Source organism: Tachypleus tridentatus, chromosome 12, assembly GCF_004210375.1.
Source record: "Tachypleus tridentatus isolate NWPU-2018 chromosome 12, ASM421037v1, whole genome shotgun sequence".
NCBI classification, from domain to species: domain Eukaryota; kingdom Metazoa; phylum Arthropoda; class Merostomata; order Xiphosura; family Limulidae; genus Tachypleus; species Tachypleus tridentatus.
Window position 1 is genome coordinate 113,165,969 of NC_134836.1, and position 13,424 is coordinate 113,179,392.

The 13,424-nt window shown below is 34.8% G+C and overlaps 1 protein-coding gene across 2 annotated transcripts in view; it reads left to right on the top strand.

Annotated features, from left to right (window-relative positions):
- LOC143234375 (UPF0462 protein C4orf33 homolog) overlaps window positions 1-13,424 on the top strand; it is a 14,757-nt gene continuing 1,333 nt past the window's right edge. The window contains exons 1-6 of one of the 2 annotated variants that reach the window (XM_076471682.1): window positions 1-156; window positions 3,530-3,588; window positions 5,540-5,727; window positions 11,072-11,129; window positions 11,667-11,718; window positions 12,698-12,888. In XM_076471682.1, the coding sequence (XP_076327797.1) occupies window positions 142-156; window positions 3,530-3,588; window positions 5,540-5,727; window positions 11,072-11,129; window positions 11,667-11,718; window positions 12,698-12,888 (563 nt within the window). In that variant the 5' untranslated portion in view covers window positions 1-141. The remainder of the gene's footprint in view (window positions 157-3,529; window positions 3,589-5,539; window positions 5,728-11,071; window positions 11,130-11,666; window positions 11,719-12,697; window positions 12,889-13,424) is intronic. The other variant, XM_076471683.1, reaches the window with a different exon arrangement.

Below are 13,424 nucleotides of genomic sequence, written 5' to 3' on the forward strand. Positions count from 1 at the left end.
AGAGAACCTGTTTGACTTGCTTTGTACACGTACTTTAATATGACCAGACTACATTTCTCGTAACATTAGTATCGGTTCCTGGGTGAATAATACGTGAAGATTTATTTGAAATAATTCTAAAAGCTGGTTAGAATAGAAAAAATGATGGGAAAAACAGTAAGTTGTTTCTTTTACTCTCCACATTTGTTGAAATAACTTCATTTTTTTTGTTTCAATTTTGAGATTGATCGCAACAGATATACATCATTAAAGTATAAATTTACCTTTAAAATATCTTTATTAAAGAGCTGTGGTTATGTTAAATACGTTTCTGTTTTGTTATATTATTGTCTGATGAAGCTGAGGTTATGCTAAATACATTTCTGTTTTGTTATATTATTGTCTGATGAAGATGAGGTTATGCTAAATACGTTTCTGTTTTGTTATATTATTGTCTGATGAAGCTGAGGTTATGCTAAATACGTTTCTGTTTTGTTATATTATTGTCTGATGATGAATTTAGAAACAAATGTTTCCTATATTTTGATGGCATAAGGAGCTATACATTGTGATTACAGTTTTATTGGCTTAAAAAAATCGTGCAGTTAAAATATGAGAAATTTAATTTATTACCATATGTGATATGAATCCTCAGCAAAGTATCGAAATTTAATTGTAATAACCCTCAACAATCGAAATGTTTGGCTTGGCAATGTTTAAATTGTTCATTAGGAAAACTTATGTTTATTGGATAAGTTTAATCTGGTAGATATGATTATACATCTTTTTAAAAGCTTGGTGATTACGGTTTGTTTGTTTGTTTTTGTTTTAATTTGCGCAAAGCTACACGAGGGCTATCTGCGCTAGCCGTCCCTAATTTAGCAGTGTAAGACTAGAGGGAAGGCAGCTAGTCATCACCCCCACCGCCAACTCTTGGGCTACTCTTTTACCAACGAATGTGGAATTGATCGTACCATTATTACTCTCCCACGGCTGAAAGGGCGAGTATGTTTGGTGTGACAGTGGTTGTGGTGCTCAACTTGTAATAAGTTGATTGCGGGTTCGAATTCTCATCATTTTAGCCGCGGAGGTGTTATACTGTAATGATCAATTCCACTATTTGTTGATAAAAGAATAAATAGCCCAAGATTTTACAGTCTATCACTGCTAATTTAGAGGCAGCTAGAACAGACAACCATCGGGTAGCTTTGCGCGAAATTCAAAACCAAACCAACTTTTTAAATTTTTTTATGCTTTCTTAAAGGTGCTTTACTATTTAAATGCCAGGAAATGATAAACTTTTGGATAATGTCTTTTAGATACAAGCCCACCTCCAATTTATCTCTCTTGGATGGAGGGTTTTTATGCATCTATCATGCAGTGATATTGGTTTAGAGAAGACGTTCTCTAGCAAATATGTTTGTCCCATCCGAGATGTGTTTTTAAACTGCTCGGGGATTGTTCTTTGGCCCACCAAAGTCAAATTTTGGTTTTCACGGCCCACTCCAGCATCTTCTAGTGGTGGCCTTGTTTAGATTCAGAATGTTGAGGAAAGTCATTGTATATTTATATTTTTTACGCAGAGCTACTGAAGAGCTATTTACGCATAACTGTCCATAATTTTGACAGAGGAAAGAGATCTAGTGAACAGCACTAGTTGTAAATTCATGAGCTAAAATAATCTGAAAGAACAACTACATCTACGAAGTGCAAGTACACGTTTCTTCAAACAACAGGACACAAACCAATTAACCATCACATTCGTATTCCGAGCACACTAACAATTAAAGTTTAAAACGAAGGTACGCATGACCTTTACGTTTTATTGTATTTATCTAACTGATTTTCAGGACTCAAAAATTATGTTACACAAAACGTAGTAAAAATATAGTGAAGAAGGACTGGATTTTTTAATATACATAAATACTCTGCTGGCCAAAATCTTAAGGCCAATGAACATAAAGAAAAAATATGCATTTTGCATTGTCAGACTCAACCACTTTTTAAATAGAGCTTCAAAAGATGAAAATAAGAAACATTTTTAGAATTTAATAGGGAAAATGTGAACACTATGAAATTAGCCTAAATACTAGCTGGTCAAAAGTTTAAGACCATACCAATAAGAAGCCCTAAACAGGGTAGGAATTGCCCAACAAGAGGTCTCAGTAGTGAGTTGCACCGCCTTCATTGCGAATAACTTCAAACATTCGTTTTGGCATGGTTGATATAAGCGTTTGCAGAGGGCTGGCTGGAATGTTATTCCAAGTGGTGAAGATGGTTTCACGAAGATCATGCACTGTTTGGAATTGACGTCCATTTCTATAGACTTCCTTTACCATCCATCCCCAAACATTTTCAATTGGGTTTAGTTTGGGCGAACACGCTGGATAGTCCAAAAGAATCACGTTATTCGCCATGGAAAAGTCCTTTGTCCTGCACGCATTGTGGATTGCAGCGTTGTCGTACTAAAATATCCAATCATTTCCATACAAGCGAGGACCTTCAGTCAATAAGGATGCTCTCTCTAACATGCCAATGAAGCCAGCCGCTGTTTGACGCCCCTCTAAAACCTGAAGCTCCATTGTTCCATGGAAGGAGAAAGCACCCCAGATCATAATGGAACCTTCTCCATTGTGTCGTGTAGAAAATGTCTCCGGTGGGATATCCTTATCGTGCCAGTAACATTGGAAACCATCTGGAATATCCAGGTTAATTTTTTCTCACCAGAGAACAAAACCTTCTTCCACTTTTCTACATCTCATGTTTGATGGTTCCCAGGAAAGTTTAACCGAGCAGTTTCGTGGTGTGGAAGGAGGCGTGGCCTTTGAAAACGTTTTAAGGTTTTCTATCGTGAACGTCGTCTTATTGTTCTTAAGCTGCATTTTGCGTCCGTAAGGGCTTTAATCTGGTTCGACGATCGGCTGGTGTCTTGCCAGACAACCCGTCGAATACTTCTGCTCAACGCCTGCGAAATTTTCTTAAGCCTACCACTTGAAATTCTCGTTCCGTATCCCTCAGGGTCTTTTAAGAAATTTTCAACAGTAGTTTTACCACGCCTACTCTCACCAGCGATGGCACGTTGAGATAGACCTTGCTTTTGCAGCTCGACAATTCTTCCACGTTCAAACTCTGTCAACTTTTTAGCCTTTACCATGTTTTTACCCAATGTAACACAGGAGATGTTAGTGGGAGATGTTGACAACGCTAATGCTTGAACACAAATGACTAAATTTCGTTACGTGTTTACCGATTAACGCTTCATTTCAGTATGGTTTTAAACTTTTGACCGGCTAGTATTTAAGCTAATTTCATAGTTTTCACATTTTCCCTATTAAATGCCGAAAAAGTTTTTTATTTTTATTTTCTCTCTTCCCATTTTCATCTTTCGAAGCTCTACTCATATAAGTGATTGAGTCTCACAACACAAAATGCATATTTTTTCTTTATGTTCATTGGCCTTAATATTTTGGCCAGCAGTGTACATCACATGTAACTAATATAACAAATAAATCTGATGAAGCATTTTTAGTTTGTGTGTTTTAACCGACAGATGGTGTGCATCGTCACGTGCATTCTGCATTGGTTATCAGTTATGGAGGGAAGGCAAAAGTAAGTATTTACCATGTTTTGACATTGATTCTTATTAATGGAACATTCTTTTGCATAACTGAAGATTTTTATTGATAATACCCAAGTTGTCTTCCATTGCTCGACTTTTTTCTTTTTTTCATTCGCTTTCGAGGTAGTGAGTAACCGCCGGTAATAAATTTAACAAGTTTCAAGGCAACGCTTCTCTAGCAAGATGGTAGCGTTATCTGCTACGAACGTATCTTTCGTAGTAATAAAATATTTCTTTCTTCTTTGTATATCTATTTACATATATTTTTAAAAACTAAAGCAAGAAGGTGTAAAATTTAAAACTTTCAAGCCTGTCGTATTCAACATAAGTTTCCGATTTCTATCAGAAATGTTTACGAGTTGTTCTTAAACTTTTAACTGTACTCACAAGAGTGAGAGTACGTGATCATTCTTCGGCTGCCCTATACGAATTTGTGTTCTTTAAATATCTAAATTATGATGTAAATAAAAGAATACTGACCGAATTAAAGTGAAATTGCACGATAAATCGATTGAATTTGTGTGTCCCTTTGATGTGCTGTGTACAAACATTCAGATCGTAATAAAGAATAGAACTGCTTTATTTAAAGCACATTAAGTTAGGCGTGCTGGATAACTTCAGTTTTCAACTCAATCAAGGGTTTAATTATGAGAATTCGATACCCTTTCTGGGCAGAGCACCGATAGCTGTTTGTGTAGTTTTGTACTTAGCTTCAAACAAACTCACGAAATGAGAAACAATACTGAACAAATGCATGTAAAATGAAACTAGAAATAATAGTGAACAAATTCGTGTTAAATAAAACGAATAATGTAAAACGTTATTTTGTAAATTTCTGAGTAAAAGTATTGAAAAATAATAATTTACTTATTGCTAAAGATAAATTGTATAAAAATAATAACATACTGACAAAAAAAATTCATGGCGTTGTAATAATAAAACAATTAATTAAAGGGCATTGCTTCCAGTGCTCTGAAAGACATTAGCTAAACGTGTAATGAAAATAAAATATTTTTTATCGTGCATTTGATTGTTTTCACGTTTTATGAAACTTAAGATAAGTCGAATATTGTATTTCTCTTTTAGGGTCATTGATTCGAATTCTAAAATTTGTTGTTCGACTCCTAACTGACTTTAAGGACTTTAATAATCCTGCAGAATATTTCTGGTTCGAGGCTTATTACCTTTAAATCACAACCCACCGCCAACGTTTGGACTGATCTTTTACTAACTAGTAGTGAGATTAACCTTCACATTTACAACGCTCCTACGGCTGAAAAGACGAGTATATTTGATGGAACGGGGATTTGAACTTGCGACTCTCAGACAGCTAGTCGTGCTCCCTAACCATCTTAAGACTAACATTTTTTCTGCATAATTTTATGCTGGTTTTTGAGAGACGAATGGAAGACTCAGAACATTTCATCGTTTTTGCCACCATACAGTTTCCTCTGGCAATTCTAAAATTTTGGCGATCAGCCAAACAGATGCAAAATGTATATTGATTTAAACAAAAACTCGGATTTAATGGTGCAAAAGTTGCTATCACGGTTACTTGTTTGTTTTTTAATTTCGCGCAAAGCTACACGAGGTCGATCTACACTAGCCGTCTCTAGTCATCACCACCCATCGCCAACTCTTTTATCAACGAATAGTGGAATTGGCGGTAACTTTATAACGCCCCCACGCCTGAACTGGCGAGCATGTTTGGTGTGACGGGGATTCGAACCCGCGACACTCAGATTACGAGTAGAGAGCTCTCACTACCTGTTACTTAGTTACCATCTTTTGTTTTTATTTTAGTTAACATTTCGGGTAACGTGTTTGTTTAGGAAGTTGGTTGTGATGCAGACTTGCTAAAGTCTCGGTATCCATAATGTACATTCTTAAATGAAAATCGACGGCCTTAAATTTATTTAATTTGTATTTTTTTCCTTACAGAATGACGTTTGAGATAAACCAAACGTGGGATGGTCACCCTGTAGACCATACTCCAATATCCATTGAACTGAGTCACGATAAAGACAAGGGCTTGGTGGTCGTCAGAGTCAATGCTCCATTTTTTAATGACCCTGTTTCTCCAGAAGGCCCTCCTGGTGAGCCTTTCTTTAAACTGTGGGATTATGAAGGTAAGAACTAGTATAAACACAAAAATTAAAATTATCGTAGTATTCCTATATTTTCTGTCTCGAAAATATTTCATGTGTTATTCTAAGTAAGTGCAACCTGTACCATGGCTATCTGCGATGTGTCCACCGTGGGAAATTTAACCCTAGATTTTTAGCGTTGCAAACCCAACAACTTTAACACGTAACAATGTTTGAAATTAGATATTTTTTACGAAACTGTAAAGTAGATAAACAGGCATCAAGAAAAAAAACGTGTAAAACGTTCCTATTGTAGTTTACATATTCAATAAATTACGAACTTGTGGGAACCTAGAAACAATTTGATATAAAACTTGATTGATCCTAGAAGTATCGATAAGGTTCATTGGATTTTTATATCAGATTTGTCTGATTTATTTATGCATTCGATTCTTTACGACTCCGTGAGTTTGTCAGTACCCCCCCCATGCCCCCAGTGGCACGGTGGTATGTCTATGGGCTGAAAACGCTAGAAACCGAGTTTTGATATCCATGATGGACAGAGCACAGATAGCCTATCCTGTAGCTTTGTGCTTAAATTACAAATAAGCTTTGTTGGATACAGGTTACCTAGAAACATACGAGCCACACAGAATATCATCATTAGCGAAAATGTCGTTAATGTTACAGTTATTCCCACTAATAACTGTTAAATTTGTCAGTGTATTTCATATAGAACATAAGTGGTTTTTACCCTCTTTAAGCTGGGAGCAATTACAAATATATTGGGTTATCCAGAAATAAATGTCGTTTTTGAAATACGAAGTTTGGATAAGTATGAACCAGTTTATAAAACATACTTCAATCAAAGTAAGCACCATTTGCTTTAACACACTTTTGCCAACATGTAACGATGCTGTTTATGTCCCTCTTGTAAAAAATTTTCTGTGGTCAGTGAACTTCCTGGAAGCTTCTTCTGCAGCTGTCTGGTTTTGAAAGCATTTATTGTTCAAAAAGTTGTCAAAATACTTGAAAAAATGAAAATCTATAAGGGAAAAGGTCTGGGTAATAAAGTGGATGAGGTAGAACCTCGATTCCCAATACGTTCAATTTTTGGAGCGTCATCCTTGACAGGTCTCATAACGCCGATTTTGTTGGTCTTCATTCAGCTCACGCGGAACCCACTTTTCCAACTTTTTCGTCTTTCCAATTGTACCCAGGTAGTTGGCAATGTTTTATTTGCTTTTACCTAGTTTTTCTGCAAGCCCACGTACTGTTGTGTGAAAGTTTGTCTCAACTGCTTCCCTTAATGTGTTTTCATCTAAAGATGGCTTCCTTCCACGACCTTCGTGATCTTCAAGACTTTCATCTCCATATCAAAACCTTTGGAACCAAACTCTATGTTCGGTAACAAATCCATGGCCGAATGCCTGGTTGATGTTCCGCGTAGTTTCGGTAGCTTTTCGTCCAAGTTTGAAGTCGTAGAGGAAAATTAGACGAAAGTCCTTCTTGTACATGCTGTCTTGGGGATTGCGAAATTTACTCTGAGTAGAGTTGAAACAGCAGATAATTAAGACACCTTTTAAACAACAAACGTTGGATTAAACTAACCAATCAACGATAAGCTACTCAATATTCAGCTTCTAAATGTCATCATGAGAATTCCCACATTTATTTTTTGGACGACCTAATAGAAAAATTAGTCAACGCGGACTCCATCAGCGGCGAAGGATATAAAAAGAAGTTTTTAGTTTGAGGGTTAATAAATCTAGGACACTTTTAGAGCACTTATCTCAGCACAAAAGCGCCTCTGATGGTCTTAATTTTACAGCTATTAAGCGCACGTCTGAGGAACTTCCTTCCTCCCTCCCCCAGTTATACATCTGAAGAAAATACTTCGTGTTTGATATAGCAGCCAATACTTTGGACAACTTATAAAAAGGCACAATATCTTACTAAAGAAATGAAAAATCGTGACAATGGCAAGCAAAAAGTTCGACTCCCTCAGGCTAAGCATGCATCACAAAAGCAGGGGGGAGTTATCTAGTTCGCTTTCTTCTCTGTGGGTGTTCGGGTATGTTAAATTTTAGACCTCTTCCTCCATCCCTAACTTTCATGTCGGCTACTACTATGTTGTAGTTGTAGTGCTTTAGGGCCAGAGTAACCCACAGTACTTCGGCCCTTTTCAGGGCAATGTCCATGTATTGTCTTGAGTTACCCTTTTTTTATTTATTTTCTTCTTTAATATATTTTTTCATTATTATTTTTTAAAATCTATTTATAAACATATATATTTAACAGAAAAACAGAGAGAAAGAAAAAGCTATGAATATTATACTAAACGTTTCGTGCATGGTGGTCAGCTTTATTTATATTTCTTAAATATATATTCATAGGAGAAAGATACTTAGGACTATGTTCATCATATATGTGATCACACAATAAATCATTTTTATGTCAATTTTTATTAAAATAATTTAGTGCATTATGCAAAAGTCTATCGGATACTGTCTCTATGTTTCCATACTTGTGCATAAATGCGGATGAAGTACAGCGTGGTACTTCATACGCTGAGGTTAAGATTGAATTTTGTATTTTTTGTAATTGTTTTTGTGTTATGTTTGTCCAGGCCTAATGTATGTGGTCAGGGCGATCGTTTCGTAGTATGAGGGTCGCGGGTTCGAATCCCCATTACACCAAATATGGTCTCATCTAGTTCTTTGTTTCTTTGTTTTTTATTTCGCGTAAAGCTACACGAGAGCTGTCTGTGATAGTCGTCCCCAATTTAGCGGTGTAAGATCAGAGGGAAGGCAGCTAGTCATCACCACCCACCGCCAATTCTTGAGCTACTCTTTTACCAACGAAGAGTGGGATTGACTGTAACATTATAACACCCCCACGGGGTTCGAACCCGTCACTTTCGGATTACGAGTCGTGCTTTAACCATCTGGCCATGATGGGTCCTGGTTCTTTAGATGGTGAATGTTACAAAACATTGGATTTCCCTATAAAGATACTTTTTGTACAAATAGTGGGTCTGACTCGTATAGTTAGGTATCTAACTTAACAAACAATCATGCGATACATTAACCAACCACTACAAGATAGAAGTGTAATCAAAATAGTACTGTAGATGATGCAGATAGTCTGAAATATTAGAATAGGAAAGTTTTATGTATTCTTTAATTGGATACTTTCTTCGAGCAATTTTTCGACTAATGGCATTTATGGAATGATTTTTTCTTATAGAATTTGTACAAAGGATACTTGCAAACTACTTATGAATTCTGTTCCTATGAACTTCCCTTTTCTGCTCCAAGTTATACATTTAGAAACCCATATTTTAGAAACGTTGGTTCCTACACAGTGTATAACACAGTTCTGAAGAGTTGATAAAATAATATTTGAAAATCTTGGAAACAAAACGTAGGATTAATGGGTTTCAAATGTACCATTAGTAAGGGGACTTCTTAAGTGATGAGAGAGTTTGTTTTTGCAAGTTTTATTTACATTTACGAGATGGAATGAGTTATCACTGACAGGTGTTGTCGCATAGAGTTAATTTGCTTCTGCAGAATCACTTGGAAAAAAACAAAATATGTAAAAGACAGACTCCAATGAACAATGGCCTTTAGACTCCAAACTTCGATTAATTGAATATCAAGATACAATTAATTCAAAACAAGAAATTACTGTAAATCACCCAAGTATTTGCAGTATATAAAAATAAACACACAGTTCCTTAAAACATAACATTACTTCTGAAGTGCAAGGAAAACTGTTTTTTTGAATTTCGCACAAAGCTACTCGAGGGCTATCTGTGCTAGCCGTCCCTAATTTAGTAATGTAAGACTAGAGGGAAGGCAGCTAGTCATCACCACCCACCGCCAATTCTTGAGCTACTCTTTTACCAACGAAGAGTGGGATTGACTGTAACATTATAACACCCCCACGGGGTTCGAACCCGTCACTTTCGGATTACGAGTCGTGCTTTAACCATCTGGCCATGATGGGTCCTGGTTCTTTAGATGGTGAATGTTACAAAACATTGGATTTCCCTATAAAGATACTTTTTGTACAAATAGTGGGTCTGACTCGTATAGTTAGGTATCTAACTTAACAAACAATCATGCGATACATTAACCAACCACTACAAGATAGAAGTGTAATCAAAATAGTACTGTAGATGATGCAGATAGTCTGAAATATTAGAATAGGAAAGTTTTATGTATTCTTTAATTGGATACTTTCTTCGAGCAATTTTTCGACTAATGGCATTTATGGAATGATTTTTTCTTATAGAATTTGTACAAAGGATACTTGCAAACTACTTATGAATTCTGTTCCTATGAACTTCCCTTTTCTGCTCCAAGTTATACATTTAGAAACCCATATTTTAGAAACGTTGGTTCCTACACAGTGTATAACACAGTTCTGAAGAGTTGATAAAATAATATTTGAAAATCTTGGAAACAAAACGTAGGATTAATGGGTTTCAAATGTACCATTAGTAAGGGGACTTCTTAAGTGATGAGAGAGTTTGTTTTTGCAAGTTTTATTTACATTTACGAGATGGAATGAGTTATCACTGACAGGTGTTGTCGCATAGAGTTAATTTGCTTCTGCAGAATCACTTGGAAAAAAACAAAATATGTAAAAGACAGACTCCAATGAACAATGGCCTTTAGACTCCAAACTTCGATTAATTGAATATCAAGATACAATTAATTCAAAACAAGAAATTACTGTAAATCACCCAAGTATTTGCAGTATATAAAAATAAACACACAGTTCCTTAAAACATAACATTACTTCTGAAGTGCAAGGAAAACTGTTTTTTTGAATTTCGCACAAAGCTACTCGAGGGCTATCTGTGCTAGCCGTCCCTAATTTAGTAATGTAAGACTAGAGGGAAGGCAACTAGTCATCATCACCTACCGACAAATCTTGGGCAACTCTTGACCATCACATTATAACGTCCCCACGGCTGAAAGGGCGAGCATGTTTGATGCGACTGGGATTCGAACCCGCAACCATCAGATTACGAATCGAACGCCTTAACTCATTTGGCCATGCAGGGCCAAACATAATGGTACATATCTGAGGAAAATAGTTTGTAATTTGATGTCTGTATGCATGGTTGACCTAGAGATATGACAGTTGGAAGATATAAGAATACAAAATAATGTGTTTTTTATGAAAGTATGATTTACATACCATGTAGTTTCAAATGATAAAAGTAAAAAAATAAGTTTCATATCTTAGCACTGCAGAAAGGAATAGTTTATATTATGTTAGAGAGAGTACATTATGGTTTTCTTTTTAATGAATAAACTCGCAACTGTTTGTGATTAACCAACGAAAATCATATATAACTATTATGTAGTTGTGGAAGCATTCTTCCTAACAAAAGATGACAAATACTTGGAAGTCGAACTCTCTCCGTAAGTAAAACTTTAACATTTGGTATAGAAAATGCATAATAAAAACTTTATTTGTATACATGTACTTAGTAGCTTATTATAAAATATCCCCCCTCCCTACATAAAAAGTTATTTAACTCTCTGTGTTTATATATTCGTAATTATATTTATGATTCTGGCCCCATCACATCTGTGGGGACATATTTTATACCACTGTGTGTACCCATCACATCTGTGGGGACATATTTTATGCCACTGTGTGTACATGTAACAAACAGAAATTTTACCCCTCCAACACTTATCTTGTTTATGTGTTAAATTAGGCATATTTATTTATTCTTGACAGCATTTTTCTAAATTTGATGTTTTAATAATAGTATCATTAACTATTATTTGTGGATGGATATTTTTTGTTTGTTATTTTAAATTAAGGTTAGCGTTTCAGTAGGTGATGCAGACTGGGACATGTTTAGATCAAATTTAATAACAATGATCTATTCTTTTTCATAACTTCCAATTCTATTACATTTAACAAACCAGTTCATTTTATTTTTCCAGTCATGGACAGCATCTGTTACTTTTGTTAAATGGAAGAAGAAATGCTATTGAGGTAATGATTCATGGAATTCCTGAACACTAAAGATTTCTTGAGGAATAATTTTAAAAAATACTTTAAAAATTGAATGTGATGCAACAAGTCGAGTTCTTCATAAGTTTAATATTTTTTATGGGTTCTTGTATAATGTTTAAATTGAAGGTTATAAACCTAATTCCTGAAAACCAGTACTTCTGATAAAATTATTAATATTGTGGGTTAATTTTAATTTTCCTAAATTTATCACATATCTTTTCCTATTCAAATACTTATAATAACCAGTTTCTTTTTACATTCCAAAGCAAAATACGTTGTCCATCTTGTACCTCATATATTTTGAAAGGAAAATAGTTTCATGTCTATAAAATCATCACACTAGCTTCCTAAACAGTTATAAGCAAATGTTTCTAATATCAGATTAACAAATTGTTTTGCTATAAATCTCACAATTTTTAAATCATAGATGATATATTATAATCCAGGCTAAAACATAAGCTGTAATATAAAAAAAACAAAAAAAACTCTAGTAATTATATTTAGAACTACAGTTCATTGAAAAGAAAGCTGTCTTAACATTTTTCTAGGAATATGCTGTTTCAATGGACAAACTGTTTAAAACACTTGACAAAACTCTCAATGTTTTCTAGTTTACAAAATTCTCTGTTATGCATCTTATTTAAAGCACTTTGTGAACTTAAACAAGTTATACAAACATTTTTCCACATAGCTATTCATTTTGTTATGGCTACATAGTGGTATAATTTCTTCTAACAGTTTCCAAGACAAAAATAAAAAGTTAATTCCAAGAACTGTGGTTCGGCCTAGCAAGCTAATTAAAGGTTTCTCTAAAAACCTCAAGCATTATTTACTTCTATTTCATATGCTTTATACTCACGTTATTTCATTAAAAATGTTCTTGCCAAAAGTTCAAAGAACTCCAGTGATATTTCACTACAAATTTGTCATTGATGGTGGTGTTTTACCATTCTGAAAGCATTCTCTGCCATTGAACTACACTACAACCATTAGTTCTGACCATTGGACAGGCATAGCCAAAATACCTGTGGATTATTTCCCACCCAATGTTGACCGGTTTAATGCCTATGCCATTCATGGATTGGGTAAAGACAGAACATATGAAGCTCTCTATCCAGCTCCCCCTGGATTATACTCTTCACCAGATTTGTAAGCATCTTACTATTTTCAGTAATCAAGAAAACTGTGTGTAAGTCAGTTAGATATACATATTATAATCACATAAACATTAGTAAAATTTCCACTGAGGGTAAAACCCTAAAACAGTTGAAATAAGAGAATATCTGTCTCTAAACAAACAACAAAAAACTGAAGCTCAGATGGACATGACTGTAACTGATTTGTTTCACTATAAGATAAGAACAAACTGACCGGTATGGGACCTAGTGGAGAACTTATGGTTACATTGTCAGTATGGTCATGTCTTATCATTAAACAAACTGCGATTCTTTGGTGATAATTTCAAGTAATTTTGTAAGTTGAATTTTAGTTATGCCATTGAGTTGTGTTTTCAGGCAATACTAAATCACCACATAATTTGAGTAGTTCATCAAGTAGAAGTTAGTATATAATGACTTAATATAAAAACTTGTGATATAAACAGATGACCACACAATTTGATTAGTTCATCAAGTAGAAGTTAGTATATAATGACTTAATATAAAAACTTGTGATATAAACAGACG